The sequence below is a fragment of the Phyllostomus discolor genome, chromosome X (genome assembly GCF_004126475.2).
Source record: "Phyllostomus discolor isolate MPI-MPIP mPhyDis1 chromosome X, mPhyDis1.pri.v3, whole genome shotgun sequence".
Taxonomy (NCBI): Eukaryota; Metazoa; Chordata; class Mammalia; order Chiroptera; family Phyllostomidae; genus Phyllostomus; species Phyllostomus discolor.
This window is the reverse complement of record NC_050198.1, coordinates 97,397,367-97,411,964: the sequence shown is the minus strand read 5'-3', so window position 1 is coordinate 97,411,964 and position 14,598 is coordinate 97,397,367. Positions and strand designations below refer to the sequence as shown.

At 39.4% G+C, this 14,598-nt stretch overlaps 1 protein-coding gene across 6 annotated transcripts in view; it reads right to left on the bottom strand.

The window, feature by feature from the left end:
• The window catches only part of OPHN1 (oligophrenin 1), a 261,539-nt gene that overhangs the window by 110,158 nt on the left and 136,783 nt on the right, over positions 1-14,598 (bottom strand). For all 6 annotated transcript variants that reach the window (XM_036016669.1, XM_028522526.2, XM_036016668.1 and 3 more), the window contains exon 15: positions 13,763-13,837. In XM_036016669.1, the coding sequence (XP_035872562.1) occupies positions 13,763-13,837 (75 nt within the window). The remainder of the gene's footprint in view (positions 1-13,762; positions 13,838-14,598) is intronic.

Here is a 14,598-nt window from a genome sequence, read left to right as displayed (position 1 = left end):
AAGATTTTTCACAAGGAGAGAAACCACCAACACAATGAAAAGGCAACCTACCAGAAGGGAGAAGATACTCATGAATGATATTTCCCATAAGGGGTTAAATATCCAAAATATATAAAGAACTCATATAACTCAATACCAAAAAAAAAATCAATTAAAAAAGAACAGAAAACATGAATCAGTATTTCTCCAAAAAAGAAATACAAATGGCCAGCAGACATACGAAAAAAGATGTTCAATATCACTAATTATCATGGAAATGCAGAACAAAACTCCACTGAGATATCACCTCACACCTGTCAGAATGGCTGTCATCCAAAAGACAAATAGTATCATAACTATGCATTGTGACAGTGGTTTACTAGACTTATGGTGATTCATTTGTCAGGTATATAAATGTCTAATCACTGTGTTGTATACCACAAACTAATATAATATTGTATGTTAACTATAATTTTTAAAAATAATTAAAGAAAAACTCAAATAAGTACTGGCAAGGATGTGGAGGACAGAGGACTCTTGCATACTGTTGGACGGATTACAAATTAGTGCAGTCACTACACAAAACAGTACAGAGATTCCTTAAAAAATTAAAAATAGAACTACCATAGGACCTAGCAATTATACTTCTGGATATTTACCTGAAGAACTTGAAAACATATACACACCCATAGGTTCACTGCAGCATTATTTACATTAAGCCAAAATATGCAAGCAACCAAGGTATCCATCAGCAGACGAATGAACAAGATGTGGTGTGTGTGTGTGTGTGTCTGTGTGTGTGCGCATGCACATGTGTGCACACAGTGCAATACAACTCAGCTAAAAAAAAAAGAATGAAATCTTGCCATTTATGACAACATGGATGGACCTAGAGGGTAGCATGCTAAGTGAAATAAGTTGGGCGGTGAAGACAAATAGCATTTGATTGCGGCTTTTATGTGAAATCTGAAGGAGAAAACAAATGTCAAGCGGAACAAAACAGAAACAGACTCAGATACAGAAAACAAACCGATGGCTGCCAGAGGGGAGGAGAGTGGGGAGCCAAAGGGAAAAATACAAACTTCTAGTTATAAAATAAATAAGTCCAGGGGATGTAATATACAGTATAGAGATATAATCGATAATATCATAATGCCAACAGCTTTTTAAGGTGACAGGTTATTAAAATTCTTATGGTGATATTTTCATAACATATATAGATGTCAGGCCACTATACTGTAATCCTGAAAGTAATATAATATTTTATGTCAGATATATATTAATTTTTAAAAAAACAGGTAGAAACTTAGCAGCCACAATAATGCACACACACAGAACAGTATTTTTCCACAGAACAAGATGAATTCCGTACTGCCCATGTTAATCAGCGTGGAAATCTGGGTTGTGCCTGGATGGAAATTATCAGAAGCATACCTAGAGAGTGCAGAGTACAGTTTTATTAAAACGGCAAGATCAAGTCAATCTAAAAGAAAAACAATAATTTCAAGTGAGGCAGCTAAATTCCACCGTTCAAAGGAAAAGCAAATACACTGCACAATATAAGAATGAGATGAAATTTGAAAACTCTTCTTAGGCTGTGTATTAGAAAATTCAAATAAAGATCACTACCTAAGTCAATGGTTCTTAAATATCAGCATGCATTATAGTCACCCAGATTCTCAAGCTCCACCTTCTGAGACTTTGAATCGTAAGTTGCAGCACATTTAACAAACTGTGCAGACCACTTAGACACCAGCTGCCCACCACTTACGGACACACACTGCCCTCTGTAGGCAGTGCTTCTGATATTCTACCAGAAAACTCAAGCCACCTTCTGAGATGCATGCCACAAAATTGGAAGACTAGGAAAATGTAGAAAAATATTTTACCAGTTCTTTGAAACCTATTGCAGAAGGTATACTGTGGCAAATCATTTTATTTTGATAGAAAAATAGAAATAACTAGAAGAGATTTTAACTGAGAAGATAAAGCCTTCTGAGTAACATACAGCAATTGTTATTATCTGCCCAAAGTTGAGTGATGGCCTATCATATACAGGGAATATGTGCCAGCATCACCTGTATCTGAAAAGTTTAGTTCCAAATACAACCATGAGATACCAGAGGCCAGGATATAGGTATATACTATGGTTAAGATATGCATTTTCCTATTTTATCACAAATTTCTTTCCTTCTTTCTTTTATTTTTTTAAAGTTGTATTATTTTTAGAGAGGGGAGAAGGGAGGGAGAGAGAAAAACATCAATATGGGGTTGCCTCTCATGCACCCCCCTGTGGAGACCTGGCTGCAACCCAGGCATGTGCCCTGACTAGGAATCGAACCAGCCACCCTTTGGTTCACAGGCTGGGGCTCAATCCATTGAGCTATACCAGCCAGGGCACAAATTTCTTTTACTTATAGCAAAATTCTTAAAGGAAGTAAAATAAGAAATATGACATTGCCCAAGGCAGTGTTTCTCAAACAATAACCTTTTTGCTCCCTGCATCAGATTCACCTTGGTTGCTTGTTTAAAATGAAGATTTCCACCTTAGTTCTACTAAATATTGGAATTCCTAAGGAAAGAGGTCAACAAGCGATAGACACACAAACACAGGTATGCACACATCCACAAATATTTAACTGTACAATTCAGCAGCTTTTCATACATTCAGAAAGTTGGGCAACCATCATCACTATGAATTACAGAACATTTTCTTAATTCCAAAATGAAAATCCACATCCTTTAGAGGTCACTCTGTTTTTTTCTTCTCCAGTGACCGCCACACTAGGCAACCACTCATCTACTTTCCCTCTCTCTACATTGGTCTATTAGAGAAATTTTGCATAAATGCAATTCTACAACATATGGTCTTTTATTACTTTCTTCTATTAGTATGAGGTTTCCAAGGTTTATCCATGTTATATGTATTAGTACTTCATCCCATTTAATTGCAGAAAGTATTGTGCCGAATGAATATACAAAAATGTCTACTTCACACAAGTATCGCATATGAAAGAGGCAATGAAGAGAAAATTGAATGCTTGTTTCCAAAATCAAGTAGAATTCAGGACTTAATCTCATTTCTAGACAACTCTGCAGAACTCCTGCCCTTGTTTATTGACAGCAATTATAACCAAAGGCTATCTGTAAGGACTCCAGAAGCTCAGAGAACACACAGTATGTAGGATAAATGATAACAATGCCAGGAATGCCGAACACAAATAGAAAGTAAAAAAAAAGTAAGCTATAAAAAGATAGCGACCTCATGGCAAGGCATATGACTCTCTGGAAGTGTGCTATCAAGTAGCCATAGCCACATTTGGCTACTTTAATCTAAATTTAAATTAACTTAAATTTAAAACAGAGCTCTACAGTTGCACTAGCCACATTTCAAATCCACAATGGCCAGATGTATATCTAGTGGACCACACTGGACAAATCAGACAGAGAACATTTGTAAAATGTTCAAAAATTCTGTTGGACAGTGCTCCTGTAGAAAGAGATAAAACTATCACAGCATGACCCACTCATCAACTCAAAACACGTTAAGTGTACTATGTGGCCCTGGCTGCTGTGTCTCAGTTCATTGGCGCATCATCCTGTAAACCGAAAGGTCACAAGTTTGAATCCCAGTCAGAACACATGCCTGGGTTGCAGTTTTGATCCCCATTTCGGGGCATGGGAGAGGAAACCATTGGATGTTTCTCTCTCAAATCGATGTTTGTCTCCCTCCCTTCTCTTCTCTCTAAAAAGTCAATAAGCATGTCCTCAGGGGAGGAAAAAAGTCTGCTGTGTGCAAGGCACTGTTCTACATACTAGGGATACCGTTAACACACAACACTGATAAAATTCCTACCACTGTGGCACTTAAGTGTCAATGATGTGAAAGAGGGTAAACAAATAAAACATATCACACACAATATATAAAAGGGTCAAAATATAAAAAATGTGAAGGGACATGAAAAAAGAGACACTCTGTTAGTTACAACAGTCTAGGAAAGTCTCAGAAATAAAGTGAGATTTATGTAAAGAAGGGTATGAAGACAATGACTCCTCAAATAGAAAATGTTAAAAATAAAAGCAATAGAAATTACTTTCTTATCGAATTTATTGGGGGTGACATTGGTTCACAAATCCATATAGATTTCAAGTGTACAACTCAACAAAACACCATCTGCACATGGCATCCTGTGTGCATCGCCCCAAGAGAAGTCTCTTTCTGTCCCCATTTACTCCCCTTTGCCCACCTCCCCCTCCCTAGACCCCACTTCCCTCTGGCTATCACCACACTGTCATCTGTGTCTATGTGTTTTATATATAATGTCGTTTTTTTTGCTTAATCCTTTCATCTTCTTTCATCCAGAACCCAATACCCCCAAAAGCTGTCAGTGTACCCATGTGTCTATGGTTGTTTTTATTCTGTTTGTCCATTTTTTTAATTCATTAGATTCCACATGTAAGTGAAATCACACAGTACTTGTCTCTCTGACTGGCTTCTTTCACTTAGCATTACTTTTCAATTACAGTTTACAGTAAATATTATTTTGTATTAGTTGTAGGTACACAGCACAGTGGTTAGACAGCCATATGCTTTACAAAGTGATCCTCCAGTTTCAAGTCCCCACCTGGCACCAAACATGCTTATTACAATATCAATGACTATATTTCCTATGCTGTACTTTATACCCCCCTGACTATTTTGTAACAACCCCAATTTGTACTTCTTTTTTTTAGCCTCACCTGAGGACATGCTTATTGATTTTAGAGAGGGGAAGGGACGATGAAAGAGAGGGAGAGAAACATTGATGTGGAAGAGGAACATCAATCAGCCGCCTCTTGCATGCACCCCAACCAGGGACCCAACTCACAGCCCAGGCATGTGCCCTGATGGGAATCAAACCAGCGACCTTTTAGTGTACAGGATGATACTCCAGCTAACTGATCACACTGGCCAGGGCCAATTTGAATTTATTAATCTTTAACTTTTTCACCTAGTACCACAACCTCCCTCTCCTCTGGCAACCACCAGTCCTCTCACTATTTCTATGTATGAGTCTCCTTGTGTTTTTTTGTTCATTTATTTTGTCCTTTAGATTCCAGGTACAAGTAAAATCATATGGTATTTGTCTTACCCTGTCTGACTTATTTCATGTTACATAATGCCCTCTAGGTCCATCCATGCTGTTGCAAATGGTAACATTCCATTCTTTTTCTTGGCCAAGTAATATGCCATTGTATATATGCACTATGGTTTTTTCATTTATTCATCTATTGATAGGCATTTGGGTTGCTTCCATATCTTGGCTGTTGTAAATAATGCTACAGTGACCATAAGGGTGCATATATTTTTCCAAATTAGCATTTTGGGTTTCTTCAGATATCTTATTCCCAGGAGTGGAATCACTGGGTTATAAAGGCAGTTCCATTTTTAATTTTTTGAAGAAACTCCATACTGCTTTCCACAGTGGCTGCACCAGTCTGTATTTCCCACCAACAGTGCACAAGGGTTCCCCCTTCTTCACATCCTGGCCAGCACTTGTTCTGTGTTGATTTATTGATGATGGCCATTTTGACTAGGTAGTAAAATGTTTGTTTTATTTAATCCTCACCAGAGGACATTTTTCCACTGCTTTCAGAGAGAAAGAAAGGAAGACAGACACAGAGACAGAGACAGATAGGGACAAAGAGAGAGAGAAACATCAAAGTAAGAGAGAAACAGAGATTGGTTGCCTTCTTGTATGCACACTGACCAGGGATCAAACCCACAACCTGGATATGTGCCCTGACTGGAAATTGAACTCGCAACCCTTCGGTCTATGTGACAATGCTCCAACCAACAAATGAGCCACACCAGCCAGGGCTCTGACAGTTTTCTCAGTAATATTTTTTTCTGACATATCTCCTCAGACAAGCAAAACAAAAGAAAAAAATAAGCGAATGGGTCTACATCAAACTAAAAAGATTTTTCACAGTAAATGAAACCATCAACAAAATGAAAAGACAACCTACTGATTGGGAGTAGATATTCACTAATGATATATCTGATAAGGGGTTAATATCCAAAATTCATAAAGAACTCAGACAAGTCGACACCAACATAACAAATAATCCAATTAAAAAGTGGGCAGAAGACCTGAATAGAAACTTCTCCAAAGAGGACACACAGATGGCCAATAGACATACAAAAAGATGCTCAACATCACTAATCATCAGAGAGATGCAAATTAAAACCACAATGAGATATCACTTCACACCTGTTAGAAAGTATGTTTTTTAATAGGAAAACGAGTCAGCTACTTTTGAGAGCAAGAAAGTAGTTTCAATAATTCAAGAATAGGAAAAAATAGAACTTTAATAATTTGGATTATAAAAATGTAAGGTCAGTATTGCTAGGAATGGTTCATGTAAAACCTCAGGAAACTGTTAAAAGCCCTGGCTGGTGTGGCTCAGTGGATTGAGCGCCAGCCTGTGAACCAAAGGGTCACCAGTTTGATTCCTGGTTGGGGCACATGCCTGGGTTGTGGGCCAGGTCCCCCGTAGGGGGTATGCAAGAGTCAACCACACATTGATGTTTCTCTCCCTCTCTTTCTCCCTCTCTTCCCCTCTCTCTAAAAGTAAATAAATCAAATCTTTTTTAAAAAGAAACTGTTAAAATATTCAGAATTGTGTCGAAAAAAATTAGAAATCTTATCTTGCAAACATTACTATTTGTGAGACTGTTTCACCTATAAAAATGGAGAAAGAGATTTAGGAATAAACTTTGCACTGTAAACCTAATAATTATGTTCCCTGAGTATATAAAAAATGTCTTCTGAGTCACATACCAAGTATTTGGAAGGCAGAGAGTAATCTGAGTTCACATTTGGTTATAGGTTTAACTTATTTGGCTGGAAAAAATAAAATGTAGCATGATTACAAAAGAACTGTAAGTATTTAAGCCAAAGCAGGTTTTTCTTCTTTAAATATCTGAGTAGAAAAACAACCTAATTATTTTCTGTTCAAAATCCAAGATAATATTTTACCCAAAATTTTGGCAAGAAAAGGAGTTTACTTAACTATATGACAATCATGAACTTTACCTGAACCCTGTGCTCTAAGGAAACAGGGATGGTCTAGAATTTTCCCCATCTTTTTGCTCCCAAGAAAAAACTAACTTCAGTGGACCCCCTGCCCTCACTTAATAAGGCACATCTCCATCCTTTCATATGACTCATGTAAAATTCATGAGAACTGCCTTTTTATCTGCTTCCATAAAACCACAAATTTCATTCCTCTCCTATGAGATGCATCTTATTTATAAAGGTTCTCCCTGTTCCAACAGTCTGAAAAAAATCATCCCCTTAATTGGTTTGTCTTTGACAAAGCTACTGTAATCAAAATAGTGTGGTACTAAGAGAGTAGATCTTAAAAGTTCTCATCACAAGAGATTTAAAAAGTTGTAACTGTGGGGGAAAAAGTACAGTACTGGCATAAAGAGACAGACTAATAGACAAAATAGAGATGCCAGAAATCAATCCCCCCATATAAGTTGAAATGATTTTTGACAAGGGTAGCAAGACCATTCAATGGATAAAGGACAGTCTTTTGAATAAATGCAGCTGGGAAAATGGGATATCCACATAATTTGAAATTCTTTATGGAATGTTCCAGCAAAGTATACATAAAGATGCCTGTGTAGCCAATTACCATTCTTGCCGCATTTCTTTAAATAATCAGGTCAAATCTGAAACCAGGCTTTATAAAAGAAGAGCCAAAGGAGGGATGACCCTTCATGAGAGATCTTTAGGTTTCAATGAAAAACTATGTATCACACCTTTAAGGATCATTACATTTCTAGTTCCTTTCATTGCCTTTGAGCTCCTTTTTCACTCTTGGTAAAATCCATTTTGTGAGTATTTACCAAATTCTCTATTATTCTAGTTTCCTTCAGGATCTGGCTCCAACTCTCCAAATTAACATTTCCAATTTTTCCTAGCCTTCTGTCTTGGCATCACTAAGGACTAAAGCTGCCAATTTCCCAAAGCCCTGCAAGCTCAAACTAGACAACTTGATTAAAACTTCCAAAAAAAAAAATCAACACAACAGATCATGTATGGGCAACATTCATGCATGCAGGTGCTGCTTGTGTGCCACTCAGGGCCCTATGAGTTCAACACCTAAAAAACCTCACAACTGGTTGCCCAAATACCAAGTGTCAACAGATGCTTCATCTGCTCCTTAATGCACAAATGGTGACCAAATGACATTGTTCAAAGAATAAAGAATGTCTATTCCTTCCTTGATCAAGGAAAAGGACAGACAGGAAATCAGGGTCAAGATGGAGAATCGGAACATCCTGAGTTCACCTCCCTCCACAACACAGCAAAACTACAATCACATATAGAACTATCACTGAGAAATACTTGAAGATAAGCAAAACACATATTCTGCAACTAAGAATGTAAAGAACAGGCCACCTCCAGACGGAGAAGGGGGCAAAGTCACAGTCTAATGAGGACCCACACTGACGGTGCAATGACCCAGAAGTGGTAGGGCTATCACGACAGCAGAGATTTGCCCTGAGGCGTGAGGGATCTGAGCCCTACATAGGCTCCCCAGCCCAACAACCCATAATATCTGGCTATAAAAAACAGTGGACCTTACGTTCAGGAGAGGTGAAGGGCTGTAGGAAAGTGAGACTCCACCTCCTAAAGAGCTCGTGCACAAAATAAATCATAGTGAGGCCGAGCACAGAGGCACCAGTCTGAAAATTGCCTGGGTTATACGCAAAGGACATAACATTGACCAATCATAGGGCAAGTGCTGGAGAAGCACGTACTTTCTCTGGGGACGGAAGTGCTGATGGGCACCATTCTTTCAAAGCCTCCTTCAACCAGAGACATTGACATTAAGAACAAACGGACAGTACCCAGAGGGGAGAGAGGAGGGGATAATGGGGAGAAAGGGGGGAAGGGTTTTCAGGAACACGTATAAAGGACACATGGACAAAACCAAAGGGAGGCAGGATCAAGAGGGGAAAGTGGGGATGGCTGGGGTTGGGGGAGGGGGGTAAATGGAGACAACTGTACCTGAATAATAATAAAAAATGTGGAAAAAAGAAAATGAGCAAAAATACTATTTATAAATAAATAAACAAACAAATAAATAAATCCTCCTTCAACCTAGCCAGCCTGGTGCTGGCAGGTGCCATTTCTGACACTCCATCTTGCTAACCCTCTTCACCCCACACTGGCACATTGGAGGTCTGGGACACCCAACCTGCCTGCTCCAACTGGCACCCCTCCAAAGTGGTTCCCACTCCACCACAAAAACCAAGCAGCCTCAGCCTACACCAGGACCCACACAAAGCATTTCTAGCCCTACACCCAGCGTGCGGATTCAGTAGGCACCGGTCTCCTCAAAAACGCCTCTCACCCATTCACAGTGGAGGAACAGGCTCCTATCTGAGCCTGCACTAGGCAGGTGGCCTCAGCTGGTATCAGCACCCCTCAAAAGTGGCTGCTAACTCGGGAGTAAGCCCCCAGATACCACTGCACCCTCAGCAGTCAAGGCCAAGCCTTCCAGGCAGCAGCAACAAAAGCCGGCTGTTCACATAAGTGTGCCAGAAGCAGTCATGGTGAAACCTAGCAGCAAGCAAGCAACACCAGGGTTCTGAGCTGCACACAAGTGTTCCCACAGCAACCACAGCCAAGCCACACAGGCAGCCAGGGTGCAGGATAGCCCCATCAATCAGAACATGGGCAGCAGTTGTAGCTGGGCCTTGCAGACAACCAGGCCAGAGGCCAACCTTCCCCAACAGTGCACCTACAACAGCCACAGCAGGCCTCACAGGCAGGCAGACCAGGGACCAGCCCTGCCCACCAGCATGTGGGTAAGTGTCAACACTGAATTTCACAGCTTATAGGCCTGGGGCCAAATCCTTCCCGCCAGCATGCCCCCAAAATTACACCAATCCAAAACAGCTGAGTGTACACAACATACACAGCGGAAACCGCTGGAGCACCTGGAGCTCATGAGCAGGACAGGCTCCTCCACCGGGCCCCACAGGACACCTTCCATGTCAGGCCACTCTTTCGAGACTGGCAGACATAACTGATCTACATCATACATAGAAACACAGGGAGCTAGGCAAAATGAGGAGATAGAGGAATATGATCCAAATGAAAGTTCATGACAAATCCTCAGGAAAATAACTAAACACAACAGAGATAAACTGCCTACCAGATAAAGAGTTCAAAGTAATGATTATCATGATGTTCCCCAAATTCACCAAAGAAAAATAAATGAACTCAGTGAGAACTTCAACACAAACATAGAAAATATAAAGAAGGACCAAATGAGACTTAAGAATAGAAAAACTACAATGAAAATTATACTAAAGAGAATTAAGAACAGATTGGATGATGCAAAAAGAATATTTCATGAACTGGGAGAAAGAGTAAGTGGAAATCACTCACTGAAACAGCAAACAGAACATTTTAAAGTGGGATGAGTTTATGGGACCTCTGGGACATCAAGTGCTCTAAATGTGCATTATAGGGATCCCAGAAGGAGGAGAGAAAGGAACAGAAAGCTTATTGAAGAAATAAAAGCTGAAAACTTCCGTAACGTGGTGAAGGAGATATGCCAGTTCAGGAAACACATAAATTCCCAAACAAAATAAACCCAAAAAGACTCACACCAAAACACATCATCATTATAGTGTCAAAAGTTAAAGATATACCAAGTGTCCATCAGTCAATGAGTGGATAAAAAAGCTGTGCACATTTACACAATGGAATATTACTCAGCCATAAAAAAGAAGGAAATCTTACCCTTTGAGACAGCATGGGTGGACCTGGAGATTACTATGCTAAGTGAAATAAACCAGTCAGAGAAAGACAAATACCATCTGATCTCACTTATATGTGGAATCTAATGAACAAACTAAACAAGGAAAATAGAAACAGTCATAGATACAGAGAACAGACTGATAGCAGTCAGAGGGGAGATGGGTTGTGGGGTGAGTGAAAAAGGTGAAAGGATTAAGCAAAAACTCATTGACGCAGATAGCAATATGGTGATGACCAGGGGGGAAAGGGGTAGGGGTAGCAGAAGAGGGTAAAGGGGGAATAAAATGGTGATGGATGGAAACTTGACTTGGGGTGGTGAACACACAGTGCTGTGTACAGATGATGTGTTATAGAATTGTACACCTGAAACCTGTATAATTTTATTAACCAATGTCACCCCAATAAATTCAATTAAATGAAAGAAAAAGTTAAAGTTATAAAAACAAGCTTAACAGCAGCAAGAATAAAACAACCAGTTACAGACAAAGGAACTCCCATAAGACTGATAACTGATTCCTCAGCAGAAATTTTGCAGGCCAGAGAGGATAGATAGCACATAGATAGCACAATATATTCAAACTGATAAGGGGGGGACCTACCTCCAAGACCACTATATCTTGGAAGGTTGTCATTCAGAATTGACTGAAAGATAGAGTTTCCGAGACAAGTAAAACCTGAAAGAGTTCAGCACCACTACACTGGCAATTATAACAAATGTTAAAGGGATTTACTTAAGCAGAAAAGACAAGGCCACCTTGGCTGGTGTGGCTCAGTGGGTTGAGTGACAGCCTGAAAACTGAAAGGTCACCAGTTCGATTCCCAGTCAGGGCACATGCCTGGGCTGTGGCCAGGTCCCCAGCTGGGGGTGTGTGGGAGGCAACCAGTGGATGTTTGTCTCTCACATCAATGTTTCCCTCCCTCTCTTCCTCTCTCTCTAAAAATAAATAAATAAAATCTTTTTAAAAGAAAGAAAAGGCCACAATGATAAATGAAAAATTCATATCAGAGAATGTCTCACTGGTAAACATCAACGTACATGAAAGGTAGTGGATCAATCACTTATAAATCTCATGTGAAAAGTAAAAGACAAAAGTAGTAAAAACTCACCTATATTTACAATAAGTACTGAAAAGATACACACACAAAAAGATGCAAAATATGACATCAAAACCATAAAACATGTGGCAGCGGTAACAATGGAGTGCTTTCAGAATGTGGTTGGACCTAAGAGAAAATCAACTTAAAATAAACTGCTGTCTACATAGGTTACTATATATGAATCTCATAATACCCAGAAACCAAACACCCGTAATAGATATACAAAAATGAAGAGAACAGAATCCAAGCATAATACTAAAAAGTCAACAAATCCCACAGTTAAGAAAGAAAAAAAGAAAGTAAACTAGAACTATAAAAACAACCAAAAATTATTAACAAAATGGTAATAAATACGTACTTATCAATAATTACTTTGAAGGTAAATGGACTACATAATTAAATCCCAAGACACAGGATGTCTGAATGGATTTTTAAAAAGCAAGAGCTATATATGTGCTGCCTACAAGAGACTCACTTCAGATCTAAAGACACAGATTGAATGTGAAGGCATAGAAACATATATTCCATGCAAATGGAAATGAAAGAAAAGCTGGGGTAGCAACATTTATATCTTACAAAACAGACTTTAAAACTACCACTGTACAAGAAATAATCAAAGGTACTCCATGATGATAAAGGAATCAATTCAACAAGGGAATATAATAACACTTGTAAGCATCTATGCACCTAACATAGGAGCACATAAATACATGAAGCAAATACTAGCATGTATAAAAAAGGGATGGACAGTGTAACAGTAGGGGAGTTTGACACCCCATTTACATCAGTGGATATACATCATCCAGGCAGAAAATTATCAAGGAAACATTGGTCTTAAAAGGCACATTAAATCAGGTGGAATTAATAGATGTATGAGGGGGACCCAAAAATCACCAGAATCATCTTCCAAGGGCAGGCCCCTTGTAGTTCAGGCTTCCCCCGCAAGTGTTCTAGAAACCCATCTGTATCAGTACACCAGCTGGCATTGTTGTGAGAGGCTGCATTTGGCTACAATGATTTTTGTTTGAAGAATCTGTCAGTGCATTTGCCCATTTCATGATGGGTGATTTACGAGTGCACCTGCCCACACCTCGCTGAGTGTTCAACAGTTTTTGACCAAAAACCGCATGATCACCATGCCCCACCCTCCTTATTCACCCAATCTCACCCTCAGTGACTTCTTTTTGTTTCCTCAGATGAAAAAAGTCCTCAAAGAGGAACATTTTGCAGATGGGGAACAAATAAAACAAAAAACAGCAGAAGCACTAAAAGGCATCCAAATCAATGAATTCGGAAACTGTTTAGTGCAGTGGAAAAAATGTCTTGATAGGTGTATTGCATCAAAAGGAGAGTACTTTGAAGGTAACTGAAGTTTAAACATGTAGAATAAATATACAATTTTTCATAAATAAATTTGAGGATTTTTTGGGTCCCCCCTCATATACAGAACATTCCTTCCCAAAACAGCAGGATACACATTCTTTTCAAGCCCACGTGGGACAGTCTTCAGGACAGAGTACAGCTAGGCCAGAAAACAAGTCTGAATAAATTTTAAGAGATTGAAATCATATCAAACATCTTTTCTGAGCACAACGACACAAAATTAGAGATCAAATACAAGAGGAAAGCTGGAATAAAACACAAATATGTAGGGACTAAACAACATACTACTACCGTTTTAGAAATCAAAGGGCAGTGAGAAGCTGATGTCCCAACAGTACGCAGAGCTGTAAGCACCCAGTTGGAACTGGGCAATAGATAACAGACTGAGTTGAGGGCTCGTTGGAGGCACTGAAGTTGCCTCCTAATACATAACCAACCCCAAATAAGAATTACGAAAATAAAATCATTACCAAAAAAGGCGTTCAGCAGCTTCTGAACCTGAATATTGCTGCCCACGGTACGGTACAATCCCTCTGTCTTGATCCCTAGAAAAAGAAAATCAAGTTGAGTTTGCTTATATAGCTATAGAGCTTTCAGGTACCTCAGGGAATTTCAGAAAGTAGGTGCTCACACACTGGACTGAGTTCAAACAGGAAAGGTTCTTACTACACTCTCCAAGCTCTCCGGCCCTCCCCTGACATAAGGGAGCAGTCCTGAAGAATCTCTGCAGCTTGTTCTCTTCATATTTCATTTGGATTGTACCAAGCCCTCATTAATCTAACAGAAGTGAACACACTCTATAATAAATAGCAGGATAGGCTCAGGTGGGTAGCAGATGGAGAATGGTGCTGCCATCTTGGAGAGGAGCTTGGATCTAATTGAAAATGCAGCAATATCAACCTTCGAGATGTCCCTGAGCAGTGATATAAAGGAAGGAAAAGGCTGGAGTATGGCAGATGTCAAACAAAGGGCCATTTTTTGTGCATGGAGAGGACTGAGGCAACATTTCAAAGGAAAAAAGGACACTGCTCATACAGTACACTGGCCCCTATTCTACATACTGTCGGAGAGAAACTAGAGAGTATCATCAACCTGGAAAAATGCTTACTCCACATTTGTTTGAGTTTAGCTTTCCCCCTGCAATTTTTGAACCCATGTGCATTGTGGCAGAAACTAAATTCTTACTTATTTAGGGACTACCATCATAATATTAGTTGAGGTGTGGCAGGTAGTATTTAGGAATATTTTATAAGCCATTTGAAGCTCTTTCTCTTTCAAAGCAGGAAGCCAGAAATGATCCAAATAT